Below are 20762 nucleotides of genomic sequence, written 5' to 3'. Positions count from 1 at the left end.
AATGGTCTGACTCAGTATATGGCAGCTTCCTATGTCCCTAAACACACTTTTTAAACTGGCACAATTTTAAGGAAACCTACTTAAAGTGCAAGGTGGCAGAAATAGCATTCCCTTGCCAAAGTCACAGGAGGGAATGCCTCTTCTACAACCTAAACCTGGTTAGTAAACAGAGGCATTATCTGAAAAGTGCACATGTTGTGTGTAAATTTAGTCTCTCTGCCAGCCCTTGCTGGGGAAGGGCATACCTCTTGGGCCTGCTTCAGGGGGTGGGTTGGCTTCTGAGCCACGGGGGGCTTCTTCAGGCTGCCCGGTTTGCGGGCCAAGTTTGGTTTGCCGCCATCACTGCTGTCGTCACAGATGCCAGCCAGAGCGTAATGCTGCCTCCGAAGCTCACCGAGACGAAGTCTCTCGTTCTCCAGCGTCTTCTCCAATTCCAGCACCTTCACCTGCCAAGCAGAATATCGGTTGAGCTACTGTACACTGCACTGGTATTAAAGGGGGGGTATTTCTCAGCAGCCACAACTCCTGAGTTCACACATTTGTCTGTAGATGCTCAGAATTACTCGCATGGCCCAAAGAGAGAAGGCCTTTGCTCCAAGAGATGTTGGATGCTCCTGCTGTCCTTTCTGCCTAGAACTGCGCCTCAAAACACTTGCAGCTCATCGCCTCTCTTCCAGATACCTCCTCAAAAACCAACTCCCTCCACCCACCACGTTAAGCATTTAGCACATCCCTCTAGCCCAGGGTTTCGCAACGTGTGGGTCCCCAGATGTAATTGGACTTCAACTCCCATAATTCCCAACCAAAGGCCACTGGGGCTGGGGATTATGGGAGCTGAAGTCCAATAACATCTGGGGACCCACACAGTGAGAAACCCTGCTCTAGCCAAATCCCTGTGCCAATGTACCTAAGCCTAATTCACACACCTCCTTCTTCCCATCTATCCCTCTGTTGGCATCCTCACGTAAAGTTCTGGGCTGTAAGCTCCTTGGGGGCAAGGACTCTTGTGTCCTTTGTGGAGCACACAGATGACCCACTATTTAATTTAAAAAAACCATATTGCTGCAATTGACCTGTCATTTTACTAACATCATTCCACTTTCCTGCTCTCCTAAATCATGACGTCCAGAAGTGCTGATCATCAGCTAGGGCTTCTGGTTGTTAGGGCTGTGTTTAGGCTAATGGCAGAGACTCAACGTGCACGTGCTGCAGTCAGGTAAAGGTAACGTGTGCGGTCGAGTCGGTGTCGACTCCTGGCACCCACAGAGCCCTGTGGTTGTCTTTGGTAGAATACAGGAGGGGTTGACTATCCCTGCATTGCCCCTTTGACCCATCGACCCATTGCCCCTTTGACCCATCAACCCACCGCCCCTTTGACCATCGACCCACCGCCCCTTTGACCATCGACCCACTGCCCCTTTGCCCCACCGACCCATTGACCCTTTGCCCCATTGACCCTTTGCCCCACCGACCCATTGCCCCTTTGACCCATCAACCCACCGCCCCTTTGACCATCGACCCACTGCCCCTTTGCCCCACCGACCCATTGACCCTTTGCCCCACCGACCCATTGCCCCATCGACCCATTGCCCCATCGACCCACTGCCCCATCGACCCACCGCCCCTTTGACCCATTGAACCTGGAGCACACACCAGCCCCCTGCTAAGGGAGCAAAGGCCCCCTGCTAAGGGAGCACCTCTTTAAAAGTGGTGATGATTCTCTTGATTGAAAGTGGGGAGCAACTGGCCCTATCCAGCCCCAGCACAAAATCCCTTGGGGGGGAGGACTGTTCCTGATACCCAACTTATGTATCTTTTTAGAATGTGAGCCCTTTAGGAAAGTTCACTTTCAAACTATTGACTCTTCAAACTTTTGAACCTTTGAACTTTTAAATCTAACTTCTGAACCGTTAAGGATTTGATGCCCAGCACAGTTCGTGTCCAATCCCAACTAATTTGAAACCAGCCGCCTGTTGCGGCCAAGGCACCTTGAGAGGGAACGCCGTTTCCCTTTTGCATTGGTGGGGCGTTGTGGTCCCTCGGCCCCCTATAACCCCCTGCTCTGCACCGCCAGGGGAAGACGGCCGTCCCCTTTATGACCTCGCCAGGTGGGGGGGACAACCTCTGGCTGGGATCATGCCGCGGTGAGGGCTAAGCGGTGGAGGGAGGGAGGAGGGCTGCCTTGGCTCGCCTCGCAGCAACGCGTGGGCAGCATGTGGGACCACGTGAGCTGCGTGGCCCCCAAGGCAGGCTGGTGTGATTGGCGCACGCAGGGGAGTTGGGGGGGGCACAGAAGCGGGCGCTGTGAGAGAGGATGGGGGAACACCTGCTACACTTGAGTGCGCAAGCACAGCGGTGGCAGCTCTCGGACCCAGGCGAACTTCCCAGCGCAGTCCGGTGCACCATTGCCTCGCCCAACCTGGACAGTGCCTCGTCTCCCCAGCGAGGAGGACGAGGCATTCACCGCTACCCCGCCCCACACTATCTCAGAATCCCTTTAACATCAGGTCCCCACCGCTCGTCTTCACATTTTCTTTCACCACTAAAAAACAACAAACCACCACCCCTTCCCAGCACCTGCCACATAACTGTTTTTAAGGCGTTTTGCAGGAGCTGCATGGATTTCATTAGGTCCGCCTCACAAAGTGCACATCTCAGAGCAGGATCCAGATCAAGCCAGGTGATCATGACCAAGCAGCATTGACACAAATGAGAGATGGCTAAATTAATTTCAGTGGGTGGTCCTGACTAATGTGGTCTGGATCTGGCCCTGCAACTACACAACTCCACCTCCATCAAGACAGGGTTAAACTGTAGACTTTGGGCTCTACTGACAACTTGCCCAGCTCTCCTCACCTCCTTTTTGCTTTGCTTGACATCCAGCCTGATGAAGAGTTTGGGGGAGTTCAAAAGCTTGCTTGTGTGTTGTTTTCATTGGCCCCATGTAGCTTTTGAATTTTTCTAATGGCCCAACATCCTTTGTCCATTGAGTAATCACAAGCACCCCCACCCCACACATACTGAAGACATACCAGGCTTTTAGATTCAGGGGTTCTCAAACTTGGGTCCCCAGATGTTGGTGGACTTCAACTCCCATAATCCCCAGCCATAATGGCCAAATGCCATTGTGGTTGGGGGTTATGGGAGTTTAAGTCCACCAACACCTGGGGACTCAAGGTTGAAAACCCCTAATATTCCATGTTTGCAAACGATTCCAAATTTAATGATTTTAATGCTTATATTATTTTAATTGTAAACTGCCCAGAGATGCAAGTTCTGCTGGTCCGGGAAACTGTGCATGAAGAATGTAGCAGTCCTTGAAACTCTGCACAAAGAATTTAGCAGTCCTTGACTCCAAAAAGGTTGAGAAACACTGGTTTAAAGAACCTACCCTCTCCCCAGTAACAGGCCACGCTACTTTAAACCAGAGACCACCTGCGCTCTGAGACCTATCAAGATCTCCTCTATGAATCTGCCCAAGCCTCGGGCCCTGTTCTGAGTTCTCCTGCTGAGGGGAAGGGGCCTTGCTCAACGGGGTGCTAACCTTTGGGAAACCTTGCAACATGTGCTACTCCCCCCCGCCCCCTTTGCTTGCTTTTCAACAGGCAGCGGAGAGACACCCAGTGGGCATTTGGGTGTTGCCTCTTGACGATCTCCGATTATTGTTGCTTGAAGCCATGATGGATGGATTGTTGAGTTAAATGGCTTAACTGTGCTGTAATCTTTAACTTCTTGGATTTCTGCCCTCCTGATTATTTCAAGCAAGAGGTGGGGTGCAAGGGTCAGAAACCACATCAGCCTAAGCCTACTTCTGTTTCCACTGGAACTTTCCCCATGACAACATTTCAGAGACCTACATACCTGTGACTCCATCTCCTCCATCTTGAGTTTGATTAAGGACATCCCAGAGAAGTCCATGGTGTCTGGCAGAAGAGAAAAAGAGACCAGCTTTACTGTAAAAGTCACATGCTTTCTGGGAGTGCAGGGAGAGAAGCATCCTCTTTTAAGAGAAGCTATTCCCCTTGGCCAAAGCTAGCTCCCTTCTCCGTGGGAGGGTGTGGCTGCTTCCACAGCAACGTAGTTTCTGACCTACAAGGATTTAGGGCCCAAAACCTCTGCTAACTGAGCAGAGGCATCTTTTTAAAGTGGTGAGTCTCTTTATTTAGCAGGGGGAGAGCAGCTGACCCTATCCATCCCCAAGACAGCACCCCTCCAGCGGCTGTTGCTGGTGTCTATCTTATGTTTCATTTTCAGATTATGAGCCCTTTGGGTACAGGCTGCCATTTTATTTATTTATATCTATGTAAACTGCTTTGGGAACTAAAAATACCCGTAAACAGCAATAAAAATGCCCGTATTTGTCATAAAGATGACTAGGAACTTGGATCAGCTCCCATCACATAGGAAGAGCAGCGAACATGTGTCACATTTTAAAACAGGAAATTGAGGAGTGTCCTGAGAGGAGAGCTGGTCTTGTCATGACTTGCCTCCTTAGCTAAGCAGGGTCTACCCTGGCTGCATATGAATGGGAAGCTAGAAGTGTGACCTTCGAGAAGCTGCTGCCGGTCCGTGACGACAATACTGAGCTAGATAGGTCAATGGTCTGACTCAGTATATGGCAGCTTCCTATGTCTCACGCAGTTGAGAAAAGGGTTCTGTACTCCTGGGCTTAAGATCCTATGAAGTGATCCAATCCAGAGCCAAACCATAAGCCCCTCTAGCTCAGTTTGTCCACACTGATGGGCCACAGTTCCCTGAGTTTCAGACCGAGAAAGGTCTTTCCCAACCCTACCTGCAGACGCCAGGGGCTGAACTTGGGACCTTCGGCTTGCAAAACAGGCCCTCTGCCACATTTAAAGTCAACGCAGTTTTCCAACATAGGACAGAAGTTTACTTTTTGTAAGCGGAGTGAATTTGTCTGTTGTTCTGGCTCTTAACACAGTTCTGTTTATAAATGTCTAAACAGGACTTTAAAACATGTATAGCAAAACAAACATTTCAAAACGGCAGGCGGTCCTAATTCTGCAGTGGCCTCCGGCTCCGTGCCCACTTCTTCATGCCTCACCTTTATCTTCGACCTGCTCCTGCCCGGACTTCGTGGACGCCACAACGTTGGCAGCCATTTCGTTGACGGTGCGCGAGCATTCCTGGAGCTTGCTCAAATTCTTGCTGTGCTTCTCTGCTTTCACCTGGCATCAGCATCAAGAAGACACGGTTAGCATTTCTCAAGGAGTAATGCTTGTGACCACAAAGGCCAGCTATCCCCACGGATCGGTGCTCTCATCCAGAATTCCACCAGCTGCTTTCCACAGAGAAGCCAGAAACCAAGAGAGCCTCTCAAAAACCGGAGACCCCCCACCCCCAGGCCTGCTGCTTCCGAGGTGCAGCTGCAGACGTGTGGGACACGAAGCTCTGCCCATTCACAGCCACAGGAGGCGGGCCCCTCTTTCACGCCCCGGGGCGTGTACCTTGGAGGCAGCTACGAGCTGAGCTGTGCTGGCGGCAATCTCATGCGAGCAGACAATCAGCTCCTCGTATTTGCCCGTGTGGAGGACAACTTTGTCTGCAGACTCTCTGGAAGGAGGATTGAGAAAAGCAGGTTAGAGAAACAGCCCCTTTCCAGGCAGGCGGATGCAGTCCTGGAGGCACTTTCGCATGTCCCCACACAACCAGCAACAGCCGAGCATCCCAGATACCTACACAAGCTGTGTTGCTCCCCATCCCACGGCCTTGGAAGCAGAGATCAGCCCCTCGGTCCAACGGGAGTTCTTGGCATAAAATTCCCGTGGTGTTGCTGCCCCCTAGTGTTGGACGAGAGACAAGAGACACAGGTTACATTTCAGGATAATGAGTCCATAGGCAGACTTAAGTCATAAGAGATGAAAGTTTGGGCAGTATACAAGTCAAACAAACAAACAAACAAACAAAGGGAAGATGCTGGGCTGCAAATTCTGTCCAGAAACCATGGCCCTATTTTCCAAGACAGGGAAAAAAGGTTGTGGTTAGACAGAGAACACAAAACTTCTGTATGCTGAGTCACACCATTGGTCCAAACTGCTCAGTACTGCCTACTCAGACAGGCAGCAGTCGCTCCCCAAAGTTTTCCCCAGGCCCATTGCCTACCAAAGCGAACTGGGCTTGAACCTAGGATCCAGACACAAAACATGTTCTCTGCGGCTGAGCTCTGGACCCTTCTCCATCTTAGGCAGCACTGTGAACCCCAATCAGACCCTTTGGTCGATATACTGTGTCCTCCAGTTCCCCAGGCCCTTGGGCCAGCTCTGCGACCTGAGCTCCTTTCTCTGGAGAGGCTGGAGACGGAGCTTGGGACCTTCTGCGTGCAAAGCGGGTGCTCTGTCTGACACTGAGCGATGGGGAGTGGAAGCCAAAGTACCTCCGCAGATTCTGAATACAGCCCTTTCCGTAGACTTCAGGGCTTCACAGAGAGACAAAGTCTTGCCTGAAGCTTAGAGGTGGCAAGAAGAACGGGATGCAAGCTCTACCCCTGCCCCCCACCAACAGTTTATTAGGTTTACAGACCACCTGATATACAATATCTCCAGGCAGCTTACATAAAAGAAGATGCACTTATTAATATATTTGATATACAACTGATATATGCAAAAAAAAAAAAAAATCAAAACAAACTGGCCTTACCCGTCCACTTTCTACAATCTCCTTCTGCAAATGCGTTGATGTCATCACAAGAAGCCTGATCGCCTGAGAGGGGGAGAAAAATGACCATTCTGTTGAGAAAGCACAACTCTACTTGAAGGCTTCCCACGCACAATAAAACCCTCCACAACTTGAGGCTCCCGCCTTAGCGGCAATATTAGCCTTGCATTAAAAAGGGTGTCCTGATTATCTCAAGATCTGATTAGCCGGGCAGAGCCTAAATACTTTCCCACCCCACCATCTGGCGGCAGACGGGCGTGTGGCTGTCATTAGTGAGAAAGGCACTCACCTTCATCAGGTCTGTGCAGGAGATCAAGATCCTGTGGCAAACAAGCAGAACACAAAAAGATACGTAAGCTGGGCTGATGGAGCCTTTGCTTTGGGGATGAAATCACCAAGACAAAAAGGCAACCTAGAGATGCCAAAGGGACGCCTACCAAACGGGCCACTGTGGGCTTTGTATCCTGGCAAACTGCTAGGATACGGCATTCAATTTTATTTATTTATTTATTTCATCAGATGTGTACACCGCCCTAAACTTTTGTCTCTGGGCGGCTAACAATAGCATAAAAACAGTCAAAACATATACAAAGAACATAAACACAATTTTAAAATAAACCAGAAATTAAACCCTAAAAATTTAGGAAGCTGAGAAAGCTTGGGCAAAAAGATGGGTTTTCAGGTGTTTTTTGAAAATTGCCAGAGATGGGGAGGCTCGTATCTCAGCAGGGAGCACATTCCACAATCTCGGGGCAGCGACTGAGAAGGCCCTTCTCTGTGTAGCTACCAGACAAGTTGGCGGTAAATGGAGACGGACCTCCTCAGATGACCTCAATGAGCAGTGGGGCTCGTAATGAAGAAGACGATCTCTCTTAAATGCACTTGACTTGGTGACCAGGAATGCAGAGTTTCTGACTTGCGGCTTCTGACTTCAAGGTTGCATCTTTGCCAGGGCTGGCCAGCCTGAAGCTCTCCGGCTGCGGCTAGACTACAACTCCCATCATCTCCTGCCGCCATTTCTTGCATCTGGGGATAATGGGAGTTGTAGTCCAGGCGGACACCCCCGTCAACAGAATGCAAGAATTTGGACCGCCACCCATCCTTTGCTTCAGAATTTATCTTTTTACACTCTTCGGTGGCAGACAGACCTCTCTGGGATGCTTCTAGCTTTCGCTAAATATACCTCCCCGGTTCTCCGATCATGCAAGCCCCACTGAAGCTGCTTCCCTCTCGCCCAGCACACACCAACACAACTCACCTCTCGTTTACTTCCAGTTTCACACCAGAGCTCTCTATCCTGGCCTGGTTCATCATTTCCTGCAGAAGAACGGAAGGTGGCAGCATTCAGACAGGTCTCGCCAAAGACACCCACAGTCCGCTCCTAACACTGAAGGGAATCGGACCATATGGCCCATCTAGCCCAGTGCTCTGTTTCCAATAGTGGCCAGGCAGAAGCTCCTGGGAGGCCTACAGCACAATAGGAAGGCATGAAGTCTCTATTCTTGCTTGCCCTCCCTCAAGCAGCCTGGTATACTGCCTCTGAAAATGGAGGTTCCATTTGCCCGTCATGGCTACCCATCAAAGAGCCATTCATGGCTCTTTATGAACGGCTTTCCTTCCCAAATTTGCCTGATCTCCTTCTAAAGCTCTATAAACCAGTGGCCATCCCCACATCATGTAGCAGTGAGTTCCACATTGTGTGAAGAAGTATTCCCGTTTGCCTTTGGAAGAGTACTTCTTTTATTTATTTTATTTTATTTTATTTTTTAAGCTAAGGAGGTAAGTGAGGTGGGGGAACAGCCATTAACCAGGCTCATTTCACCTCTATTCTCCGAACTGCATCTTCAATGGCTGCAGAGGTGGAAGCCATCTCTTTGTCAACCATGTCGCCCAGCTCTTCTTGCCGGATGTCTAAACTTTTAGGCCTCAGTTCCTGAGGGGGAAAGAAAAAACAGATGCAAGGTCCCAAGGGGAAAACGTGACCACAGGGGGAAACCAACAAAATTCATGGGTGGCAGATTCACCTGGAACTGCTCCATAAGAGCTGGTCTGGTGGCAACAAGCAGGACTTGTCCCCTTAGCTAAGCAGGGTCCGTCCTGGTTGCATATGAAAGGGAGACTAGAAGTGTGAGCCCTGGAAGTTCTTCCTCTTCAGGGCATGGAGCCGCTCTGGGAAGAGCAGAAGGTTCCAAGTTCCCTCCCTGGCAGCATCTCCAAGATGGGGCTGAGAGAGACTCCTGCCTGCAGCCTTGGAGAAGCCGCTGCCAGTCTGGGTAGACAGTACTGAGCTAGATGGAGTAATGGTCTGACTCAGTATATGGCAGTTTCCTATGTTCAAGGAGAGGAGAGCTGGTCTTGTGGGTAGCAAGCATGACTTGTCCCCTTAGCTAAGCAAGGTCCACCCTGGTTGCATATGAAAGGGAGACTTGATGTGTGAGCACTGGAAGGTATTCCCCTTAAGGGATGGAGCCGCTCTGGGAAGAGCATCTAGGTTCCCAGTTCCCTCCCTGGCTGCATCTCCAAGATAGGGCTGAGAGAGATTCCTGCCTGCAACCTTGGAGAAGCCGCTGCCAGTCTGTGAAGACAATACTGAGCTAGATAGACCAATGGTCTGACTCAGTATATGGCAGCTTCCTACGTATTCTTGATGAGGAAGGCTGGTCTGCTCAATCCCTCCTGTCCTTCTGAAAAAAGCCTTTTGGACGTTTGGCTCCTCCCACTCACTCACTGGACTGATCTAGGAAGAAGCTGATTTCCTTTTTAGCATGTTGTATGACTGGTGTCTAGTTGAATATGATGCTGCCAAACAGAGTCTAGCATACCACCGAGCCCGCTATGTTCTGCTCCTACCGGCAGCAGCTCTCCAAGCCTTTCCCTCCCATCACCAGCTACCTGAGATCCTTCTAACAGGAGATGGCCAGGGATTGAACCTGAGATCTTCTGCTTGCAAACGACGCGCTCCACCACTGCACGTCCCCCACTATGTGACGGCGGCCATGTCGCCCTCCATCCACGCCGTAGCTCTCTCTCCCTACCTGTCCCAGCTGAAGCAGCCCCTGGAGCGTCCTCCTCACTTCCGCCGGATCTGCTTGTCGCAGAGACTGTTTGTCTTTCAGCTTGTTTAGAAAGTTGAGGCTCTGCTGCCCACAGTCTCTGCAGGTTTCCGTCAATTCTGGCAAGAGGGGGGGAAAGACAGACGACAAGGCTCAACAGTGCAAGAGGGGAGTGGAATCTAGCCAGGCTCGCTGGGTGGCACCAGAACAGGCTTATTTTTGGTTAATTAACTGAAGAAGATGCTGAAGAAGCCAGTTTAGACCTAGTATTAAATCTACCGGCAGCCAAACCATGCAGAGCTACAAATGGGGTGGAGTGGAATAAACTGCACCACCCATCACAGATTGGTTCAAAAAGGCTTCAGGCATTGCCAGTGTCAATAACACCAACATCAAAAGAGAGCCGGTGTAGTGGTGAGAGTGCTGGACTAGGACCAGGGAGACCCGAGTTCAAATCCCTATTCAGCCATGAAACTAGCTGGGTGACTCTGGGCCAGTCACTTCTCTCTCCGCCTAACCTACTTCACAGGGTTGCTGTGAGGAGAAACCTAAGTATGTAGTACACTGCTCTGGGCTCCTTGGAGGAAGAGCGGGATATAAAAATGTAAATAAATAAGTATTTTGCATGGAGCCACTTCAGGATGCAAAGCCCTCACTGCCTGACACGGAACTCCCAAAGCATACCCCGCAAGAGAGAAACGCGCTTGTTTTCGTGGGTAGGTTGCAGACCTTACCCAGACTATCGGGAAAAGAGGAAAACCTTGGAAAAATTCATTAACTTTCCAGAAAATGTGGGGAAACTCTCCCATTGGAACGATACGTTCCCACTGGAACGGGGAACGATGCCTCATAGAAACCGACTCGAGAGGCACAGAGCGATGCGGCAGCCATTTGAGTGGTCAGCAGGGCGCTCAACTGCCTGGCTGACCACTCGAATGGCTGCCGCACATGCTTGGAGGCCAGCTGGGGGTGGGGGCGCGCTTCCCTTCGGGATGCTGTGTAGGCCTCCCCCCGAAACTGCCGCCAGAGGAATGCTTGCAAACGGCGTCCATTCTACTAGGATCTTAAGGAGGCTTTTTCAGCGGCTGGCGGCAACAGCACCCCAGCCACGTTTCACGTGCTTGGAGAACCACTCACTGTCGGCATGGTCCGTGGGCGCCAGGTGGGATGTGGCACTGCCATTGATGATGGAGTCTGCAGTCAGGTGGGCAAACTGGGCCAAGGCGCTCACCAGCCCCGTGGCATCTGGAAAGAGAGGAGTGGGGATCAGCAGAGGGAGGGATAACCTCCTTCCTGAGACGGAGGGAGACAAACTCCCCAAAGTTGTGCCCTTCAAACAGGATGCCACAGAGGCACGATTGGACACAGATTTTACGGGCGTGAAATCTACGCAGGCAAACGTCCGCGCCACTTTAGGGTCCATGCGGAGCTGCTTTCTTCTCCTCCTGCTTCCCACACTCCGAATCCCCACGTCAAGGCACAGCAGGCGGCCAGAGGGATTCTCAGATGTTGTTGACTACAACTGCCAGCATCCCCAGCCAAAGGCCACTGCAGCCAGGGATGCTGGGAGTTGTAGTCAACAGCATCTGGGAATCCCTGTTGGAGGGAATACTGCCCAGAGCTTGCCTGCTTCCCGATGCGGCCGCTGGGCCATTTGGTTATTCCAGTCACTGGATGACGCTACTCATAAGCATTGATGTTAATGGGATAATTTCACTCATCCCATTAATTTGGCTACTCAAGGACGGGCCTTCTCCACTGCTGCCCCGAGGCATTGGGACGCGCTCCCTGCTGAAATAAGAGCCTCCCCATCTCTGACAGCTTTTTAAAAGTCTTTAAAGACGCCTCCGTTCACCCAGGCTTTTAGATTAAATATGGTTTTAATAGTTTTAACACTATTTTAAAATATTGTTTTAAAATTTTTAAAATTGTTATCATTTTTGTTTTAACTAATGTCTTAAATTTTTCTGTTGTTTTTGAGCTGTTGAAAACCACCAAGAGATGTAAGTTTTGGGTGGTATAAAAATATGTTAAAATAAAAAATAAAAAATAAAATAAAATAAAAATAAAATAATTTCAGTGCGAGTACTCATTAGTCTGGATGTAGGCCAGCGACTGGAATAGCCTGTCTCACAATTGCAATACTTAAACATGTGTGTCGGTGTGTGTGCATACACACACACACACACACACACACACACAGAGAGAGGTTTATACACACACAGTCATTCAATCAATCTCTATGGGGGGATCTGAGCTGAAGGTCTGCGAGAGAAGGGGTACGCTTGGTTAAACTAGGGGACGATCCAGAGCGAGGCCCCCTCTCCCTGCTTGGAACAAGCAGCCCTCAAGGCAGGGACCGGTCATGGCCCCCAGGTAGGCCTTTTACCTGCCATGTTTGCCAGGTAGCGCTCGTGGCCACTCTCCACAGAAGCCACCGACTCCAGAGCTGCCTGTGCCCGGCTGACGAGGTAATCTGCAAAGAGGGAAGGGAAAGTTAGGTCAGCCATGCGAGCGAGCGAGAGAGAGAGAGAGAGAGAGAGAGAGAGAGAGAGAGAGAGAGACTCCAGTCGTCGCTCCCGCAGGAGGCGCTGCAGCTGAAGAGTCTATTCTGCATGGCCACAAGAGGGACAGCAGCGGGCTCTTGGGGGAAACCCAGCCCCGGATGCAGACCCCCCCTGAGGCCTCGCTGGGCCTACCTGGTGAACTGGTGCACCGGATGTGCAAGGGATCGTCCAGCTTGGCAATGGCGTCCTGGAGAATGACCTCCGCCTCTTTCACCGTCCCCTGCAGGAGGCTGAACTGGTCATCCAGGAGCTTCTGCTGCAGGTTCTGCTCCTGGCTTTTCTGGGGGGGGGGAAGCCAACCGTGTCAAGAGGCCTCCCTGGATCGCCCTCCCAGCCTTTGCTCCTGGCCACTCCCCACCTCCCTGCCCCTCCACCAAAAGGAAAGCTCCCCAAGGCACAAAAACCTGGCCTGGCTTCATGGCCACCCCTCGGCTACCTTCTCCGCAAGTTTCCCTTGCAGCTCCTGGACTTCCTTGGCCCTCTTCTCAGCTTCCTGGTTCAACAGCAGCTCCTTCTCCTGGATCAGGCCCCGCGTGGCAATGAGCTCGCACTCCTTCTCGCTGACTGATTTCCTCAGCACGTCCTTCTCAGCGTTCAGGGCTTCCAGTTGGGAGTTGAGGCCAGAGCCAACCTGCAAAAAAAATGAAGCAAGGAGGAAGGCGTCCGACTGCTCAGTCGCTGGGCTCCAACTCTGCTCTGTCCCGTCCATCGTGTCCCTCCCCTGCTACGGCCACTTTTCAATGTCAATTCCATTCCTTTATTACAGCCCTGGGCCACCTATATACGCATCATGCGCCATACGCATGTATGTATGCAGTATGCATCATGTATCATGCGCCATACCCCACAAACCATGCACCGTAACAGCAAATGAGCCATTACGTTAACCAGTTACTTAAGAATAATATTTGATCCCATCCCGAATTAATAATCTAATTAATTGTTGATCAAAATTTGCTAACAGATTCGTGCTTTTCGCTCCTCATTTGGGAGGAATTTAGTCCCATGGACGGTCAGCGCGGATTTTGGGGCCTGGGAACCACCGGTGTTTCCTTGTAACAGGAATTCCCAGATGTTGACTACCACTCCCATCATCCCCAGCTGCAATGGCCTTTGGTTGGGGATGATGGGCGTTGTAGTCGGCAACATCTGGGAATTCCAGTTACAAGGAATACTTCTAGGAACAAATGGCCTTCAGTGGGAGAGTCTGCCCTCAGACACCGCAGGTGAATTGACAGAGGAATGCAAGGGTTCAGAAGTTCTAGTGTCTGGCCATACCCAAAGCGTGAGGATGGGCTTCCCAGGGACGGGAGGAGCAGTCAATTACGTACTCCTCCACAACCCGAGAACATGCACCATTCTGCGGACACAGCAAATAGCAGCATGGAGGCCGACATCTGACCTATGGGGCATAACCCTCACCAGGAAACACACCTGCTCTGGTGCAGCTCCCGTTCAGATCAGTGGGACTTCCCGAATCCCAGACCCCTTTTAATTGCTGGCCACCTGGCCCTGAGCACGTACCTGCTTGGAGTGGCTGAGTGACTGCTGGAGCTGAACCAGCTCTTCTTTCTTGGCTTCCAGCTCTCTCTTCACCTGCTCCATCTGCAGAGTCTGGTCTTCTAACTACACCCAGACCCGAGAGAGAGAGAGAGAGAGAGAGAGAAATACCACACTTCGTTTAGAACTGCAATGTAAACTGCTTTTGCTGACAACTGACATAGAGATTTGCTTAACCTCTTTTCAAAATCAGTCCCCGAGCCTTTTCCAGCTCCCCTGAGCCAGTCAAGAGTGGCCCTGCGTATAGGTTTAGAAGAGGGACCAAATGCGACTTTTGGAAGGAGAGATGATGAGAATGTCTGGGAAGAGACCCTGAGCACGAGAGCTTCTTTCATGCCAAAGCCATACCTTCATATCGGACTCCCGTTTGACTTGCTCCATCTGGAACGCCAACTGCTCCTTGACCAGGGCCACTTGCTCTTGGCTTTGCTGGGTGACCGTCAGCTGCTTGGCAGTGTCTGCGTTCTTGATTTTAAAAAGTGTATCTTATGTTAATTATATTATATCACACACACACACACACACTGGGTGGAAGCCATCAGACAAGCATGGAAAAGCATCAGAAAAGCGAGTGCCCTTTTCTACTGAATCTTTGGCAGAGCAGGAAGGGTTGTGATGATACACCACATTTCAGCAAGAGTTCCCAGAGTGTTTTACAGAGATAGATATAAATGATGATTTAATTTGATTTCTATAGCGCCCTTCCAAAAATGGCTCAGGGCGGTTTACACAGAGAAATAATAAATAAAGAAGAAGGCTCCCTGTTCCCAAAGGGCTCACAATCTAAAAAAGAAACATCAGATAGACACCAGCAACAGTCACTGGAGGTGCTGTGCTGGGGGTGGAGAGGGCCAGTTACTCTCCCCCTGCTAAACAAAGAGAATCACCACATTAAAAGGTGCCTCTTTGCCAAGTGAGCAGGGGCAAAATAAAACAGCTCCTTGTCCCCAAAGGGCTCACAATCTAAAGAAGAAACATACGGCAGATACCAGCAACAGCCATGGGAGGGATGCTGTGCTGGGGCTGGATAGGGCCAGCTGCTCTCCCCTTGCTAAATAAAGGGAATCCCCACTTTAAAAGGGGCCTCTTGGCTCAGTTAGTGGGGACAGGAGGCCTGTTCAGATTCCCGCTTGGGCGTCTAGGGACCTGGGCCAGGAGAAAGCTCAGCCAAGCAAGGGCTAAGCCCGCAGAGCTCATGGACACTCAACCGAACCCACCCATGAAAATGTATGGAAACCGGCAGGCACAACAGCCGGGTTACCTTTCTCAGGAGCTCCGCATGGGTGTTGATCAGCTCACTGTGCTTCTCCTTCAACTTGATGTAGCGGACTTCTGTGGCACTGGCCTTCTCTGGCAAAGAGAAGGATATGATCAGAGTCGCTTTTGTCCTACACTTGGGCTGTGGCTCCCCAGTATCTGCTGAGTCGGAGGCATAAGACTGACAGCCTCTGAGCCATAAGAGCAGACCTGCTGGGCCAGACCTATCTAGGCCCGCGTCCTGTTCCCCACAGTGGGCCACTAGATGCCTCTGGGAGGCCCACAGGCAAGAGCTGAGGGCTGGCCCCCTCTCCTGCTGCTGTTGCTCCTCGGCAACTGGGATCCAGAATCCTTCTGTCTCGGAGCCTGACAGCAGCCTATCACCACCAACAGACCTGTCCTCCATGAGTTTCTCTAAGCCCTACTTAAAGCCATCCATGTTGGTGGCCATCACCCTGTCCTGAAGCAGAGAATTCCACAGAGCAATTATGCGTTGTCGGGGAAAATGCTTCCTTTTGTCAGTCCTAAATTTCCTGGCCATCAGAGTTTTGCGGGAGGGAGAAAATTTTCTCTCTAATAACTAAGAACATAAGAACATCCCTGCTGGATCAGGCCCAAGAAGGCCCATCGAGTCCAGCATCCTGTTTCGCACAGTGGCCCACCAGATGCCGCTGAGAAGCCCACAGGCAGGAACTGAGGGCAACTTTTTCTTGAAAAAGGATCAACCACACGGACAGACACCAGCTGTCCCAATGGCGGCACCTACTTTCGGCTTCCAAGTAGAGCCCGCGGCTCCGGTCTCCCTCCATCTTGGCCTTCTGCAGCCTCTCCAGCTCATCCTGGAGGTGCGCGTTATCCACCAGCGCCTTCTGTTTCTGCTTCCGCTGCTCTTCCACCTCGGCCTCCAGGCTGTTGATCTGGGCCTTCAGCTGAGTGATGTACCTTTGAGCCTGGAAGGGGAGCAGATGACACACACACAGTCATGGGGCGTCTCCCCAAACAGGACCCCAAAGAGGATCCTGCTGCTTCCAGATCCTTCCCCATTCCACTCAACACCACAGCAGGTACCCTTCAGATTAAAAATGTAAGGTATATACCACATTTATTTTTATTTACACACACACACACACACACACTTACTTTTGTTTATATTTATATTTTTATATCTAACACTCTCCTGCAAAATCAATTCAAAGCAGTCCACAATGCTTTTAAATCTAGGAGCAGGATGCAAGACAGTGATGACTAATGTACAATATGGAAACCGCTTGAAGGAGTGAAAGCAAGGAGCAGAACCAGCAAAGGAGCAGAAAGCAAGCAAAGCGGAATTCCACCACCACAATTCGTGACACAAAAGGAGCACTTCGGCAGTCTTTTACTGATTCATTCCGTATATGCAACGCCCTTCTTAAAATGGCTCAGGGAAGTTTACAGGAAAATCAACACACACATCATAAAACTGTTAAATTGTTAAATTGGCTTTATTCTGTTTTTATAGCTTTGATTTTAACGGTTAACTTGTTTTAATCGTTTTTACCTTGTTGTAAGGTAAAAGAGCCACTTTGGAAGGGTGGTATATAAATAGAATACATACATAAATAAATAAATAAAATAAAAACAACATATAAACCAGATTAGAACTCATTAAGATTAAAACTAGATGATAGTAAAAGCCAGGCTAAAAAGATGGGTCTCCCGAAGGCCTCCAAGGATAATATATTCTGCAGCATTTTTAAGGCGTCGCCTACCGCAGTGCTGGAAGGGAAATTCAAGAAAATCCCGTATGCTCAAAGACTTTGCTGCTGTGCATCAGGTGCTACTGAAACTACAGCGCAAGTCTTACTTTATTGTGAGCTGTCTAGGGATACTTGCCGGCTTTACATTTCTCTGCTTTTAACTAATTTCCCGGGTCATTTGGATTTCTTTTATTTATGTTTTGTGTTATCAGACCAGAAAGATGAGACATCTCTAAACGTCGCCAAGTTCTGCTTGATGGCCAGTAAAATCCAGCATGTATTCTGCAAAAGGGGTTAGGATACAGCATAGTTTGTGTGTTACCTAATGGCTCTCCTTTTCTCTGATCTATACTGTTATTTGCTAGTCCGTGACCGTACCAATAAAGATCGATTGATTCTGCAGCATTTGCCGTTTTGCACATTCTTTTGAGAGGAGCAAGCAGGGAGGTATATAGAGGGCCACAAAGCTCTCCCACCCCAACTTATTTAGTTGACTTCTATCCTGCTCTATCCCATGGGCAGCTTACATTGGTTTAGTTTAGATGTTAAAATTAATTTTTTAAAAAAAAAACTAATACTGCACACCAAGGGGTGGCCATTAAATATAAATATGGTACGTACACACACACACACACACACACACACACACACACACACACACACACACTCAGACATTCCTTTGGCTTTTGAGATTTCAGCAGGCATTTGGCCTGCAATTTCAAGCATTATTGTGGCAGCCATGAGGGCTAGAAACTTGCTTTAAAAAAATATCTGAAATTCACAAGAAGCTGAATTCTGTGCCGGGTATCGAATTTTGTACTCCTGCAGAAACCCAGCATGCCCGCACACACCCCTAATCGTACCTCTAGCTTAATCTTATCCAGCTCGGCTCTAAGCAGATCAATTTCTTTCTTCAGGTTCTCAATTTGAAGGTCCCTGCACAGACAGAATGAACAAGAAAGAGGTTCAGTGCTTGACCTCTTGAGCAGATAAGCATCAACTTCCAGAGCTCAGAATCAACATTAAACACTGCTGTGCAGGCAGACGGAGGAGGTGCTTCAAGGCTGAGAGGGAGAGGCTTGCTTAACTCACCAGCCCCATCAGCAATATGGCGAGAATCATGTTGAACCACCTTACAGGGACATTGTGAAGATTGCTGAACTACGGTATATATTGTTTTGAACACTCCAAAAGTGCTATAGTGTGTGCAGCACTTTTGATTGTTCAAAAGAAGCTAGCTTGTACACACACAGCTTGCCTTATTCACATACTGGCTAAAAACCCCTCTCTATACTATGCTCAGACAAGACTTACCTGTCATCTCTTATACCGTTGGGAGGCCCAAACGTCTGCTCAAATATATCAGAAACAACCTGCAAAAGAAAATGAAGTGTGCGAATGAATCAAATGAGAGAGCAGCCTCCGGCTGTTCAGAAGCACCCCTTCCTTCTGTCTTTACATTTTCCCAAGGGAAACCCACTGGGGCTAATTGTTAATTAGCCCCAGGGGATAAAACCCACTGGGGCTAATTGTTAGCTCAAAGTAAACTGGGGGTGGGGATGGAATCCACAGCTTTTGAGGAACTAAATGGGTCTCTTCCCAACCTTGGCCAGCTGGTCCAAAGACCCCGGACACTACTCACCGGTTGCTCCACAGGAGGAGCCGTGCTGATCTCAATCAAATTCTCGGGCTCTTCATCTTCCGGGGCCTCCTCTGGGATCACGACTACGGGCTTCACGTGCTCCTCCAGAGCTGACGCCCGCAGAAAGTTCGGGGGGTTCTACCCGAGGAACAAAAAAGGAGTCCATCACGTTTACATTTGCTTTGGTGAAAATCAAACTTGGCACAGCTAAAAATGCAGCACCACCAATCTTTATCGAGCCTCTGGTTCCAAACGTATTAGGGCAGGACGAGGCTCTTCACCGGTGACATTAGTGTACACTGCACATGCTCAAGGGCACTCTTGCCGCTTCGGCACATGTCCCAGGGTACTGGAGACGGGACCTGGTGCTATGAGGATTTCTGCCTCAAGTTTAAGCTTGGCACGAACACACACACACACACACCCCAAACTAGGGCTAGATGTTCCTATTTCTGAAAGAGCTCTACAGCAGCGAAGCAGGAAACAAAAAAGAGATTACCTCAGGGAGCCGGGGGATCTGGATGAGACGCTTGAAGTACAGCATGTCTGAAGCTCTTTTGAAAAAGCTTTTGAGGCTATAAGGAGGAAAAGGAGATCCAATATGCAAGGTCCATCTAGTCCTGCAACCTGTTTTTCAAACAACAGAGGGGCATTGGATTGCCTGAGGGTCCCCCCCACCCCACTCCCCGCAGTCCAAAGTGGGACAGGCCAGGCAGAGGCTGGCGAGAAGGCGACCATACCTGCGGAACTGCTCGTGGAACCGCTCCCGATGTCCTTCCAGGGTATCAGCCGGCAGGCCTGAGATAGCCAAGACAATTGCAAAGCAGCCGGTCAGAGTGTTAAAAGGGCCCCCCAAAAGGTGCCCAAAGAGCCGGCAGAGGTTCGAAACTGAATTCCAAGAGGAATTTGGCTACCATCCTGAGCAAAGCACAACTCATTCTGCACACCCACCCCCAGCTTTAGAGTGGGAGTGGGGAAAGACACACAGAGACAGAGACAGAGACAGAGACAGGGCTGTCCTTGGGGCATGACAAACAGGGCCATTAGAACTAACTGGAAGGGGTCCCACTGATTTGCCCTGGGCCCCGCACCCTGCCAGGGGTCTCCAAGGACAGCCCTACACACACACACACCCCAGACCCCACAGCACACAACTGTAGAAAATTGAGTGGGGTGGTTCAAAAGCACTTTGCCGATCCAAAGAAAAAAACGAGTTGGAAGTGTCAGTGGGCACATGGAGAGAAACTGACCCGGCTGTGTGTGTAGAGTTTGCACACTTAAAAATGCCGGCGGATGTCAGACAAGGAGGCCCTTTCTCACGAGCAGCCCTATCTGCGTAGGGCAGGGCAAGCCCAGGTCGGGTTGGTTGTGAGAAGCCCCCACGACCACTCCCAACCCCACCACTCACCTCCTGGGTAGCCCTGATTTTAAACTCAGGCGGAAAGTGAGGTCGGAGGAGAAGCACACGCCTCCCACCTCACTTTCTGGGCATCTGAGTCGCGGCGGTGCCGGCAGCCACAGAGCCCAGGGGGAGGAGCGGCCAGGCAGCATGGAGCTTCCCCAATGGATCCCGCTGCTCACGGGGTGCATTGTGGGATACCTGGCAGCTTGCCCTTCCCCACATCCCAGCCGTCGCTTGCCACCCGTGCCTCCCCCGTTGGCTAAGTTGCCGAGGAACCCTGGGGCTTCTCCAGTCAGAGTTCGGAAAACCACTGGACTCCTCCAGGCGCAGTAAATGCGATCGCAGCGATTGCCTGAGCCTGGCAGCATCAGCAAAACCAACATCCCAGCATCTTTGGTTTGGACCAGGCGAACCCTTCCCTTCTCAGGGAGCGACTTACATGAATGGAGCTTGAACATCAGCTTGACGGTGTAGTGATAGAGGTGGCTGCAGTCCTGGATGACCTGAATGAGGGGGGCCAGCCGGCACTGAACTGCTGACATCTGGGAGACAGCCATGGAGGTGTTGAGCTGACGGAAAACTGAGCAGAGAAGGAGCGGGGGGAGGATCAGCCGATGAATAGTAGAATAACCTTGCATCTCACGCTTCTATCCTGCCCTTCCTCCAAGGAGCTCGGGGCACCGTATCAGAGCGAAACTGATACGGGTCGGAAGATGCGTTTTATGTAGCTCTACGTGAAGGAGGGTAAATGGAGTCAGCCCATTTCATCCAGGCTTTTGGCCAATGGGCTGTCCTTTGCTTTTTAAAAACTTTTAGCTGTCTTTGTTCCGGCTTTATTGAATCGTTTTTATCTTGTGGTTAACCGCCCTG

At 50.4% G+C, this 20762-nt stretch overlaps 1 protein-coding gene across 3 annotated transcripts in view; it reads right to left on the bottom strand.

Annotated features, from left to right (window-relative positions):
* The window catches only part of HIP1R (huntingtin interacting protein 1 related), a 59029-nt gene that overhangs the window by 2673 nt on the left and 35594 nt on the right, over nt 1–20762 (bottom strand). For all 3 annotated transcript variants that reach the window (XM_053280295.1, XM_053280297.1, XM_053280294.1), the window contains 24 exons: nt 20332–20472; nt 19231–19288; nt 18990–19065; nt 18491–18628; nt 18163–18221; nt 17712–17784; nt 15879–16062; nt 15117–15205; nt 14204–14320; nt 13820–13921; nt 12732–12926; nt 12428–12575; nt 12118–12204; nt 10866–10973; nt 9711–9847; nt 8498–8608; nt 7934–7992; nt 6965–6995; nt 6658–6720; nt 5701–5801; nt 5469–5574; nt 5066–5189; nt 3862–3923; nt 246–446 (listed from right to left, as the gene is read on the bottom strand). In XM_053280295.1, coding sequence (XP_053136270.1) covers nt 246–446; nt 3862–3923; nt 5066–5189; nt 5469–5574; nt 5701–5801; nt 6658–6720; nt 6965–6995; nt 7934–7992; nt 8498–8608; nt 9711–9847; nt 10866–10973; nt 12118–12204; nt 12428–12575; nt 12732–12926; nt 13820–13921; nt 14204–14320; nt 15117–15205; nt 15879–16062; nt 17712–17784; nt 18163–18221; nt 18491–18628; nt 18990–19065; nt 19231–19288; nt 20332–20472 — 2570 coding nt within the window. The remainder of the gene's footprint in view (nt 1–245; nt 447–3861; nt 3924–5065; nt 5190–5468; nt 5575–5700; nt 5802–6657; nt 6721–6964; nt 6996–7933; nt 7993–8497; nt 8609–9710; nt 9848–10865; nt 10974–12117; nt 12205–12427; nt 12576–12731; nt 12927–13819; nt 13922–14203; nt 14321–15116; nt 15206–15878; nt 16063–17711; nt 17785–18162; nt 18222–18490; nt 18629–18989; nt 19066–19230; nt 19289–20331; nt 20473–20762) is intronic.

Source organism: Hemicordylus capensis, chromosome 15, assembly GCF_027244095.1.
Source record: "Hemicordylus capensis ecotype Gifberg chromosome 15, rHemCap1.1.pri, whole genome shotgun sequence".
In the NCBI taxonomy this organism is placed as follows: domain Eukaryota; kingdom Metazoa; phylum Chordata; class Lepidosauria; order Squamata; family Cordylidae; genus Hemicordylus; species Hemicordylus capensis.
The sequence above is the reverse complement of the archived record's forward strand: the minus strand, read 5'-3'. Positions and strand labels throughout refer to the sequence as shown.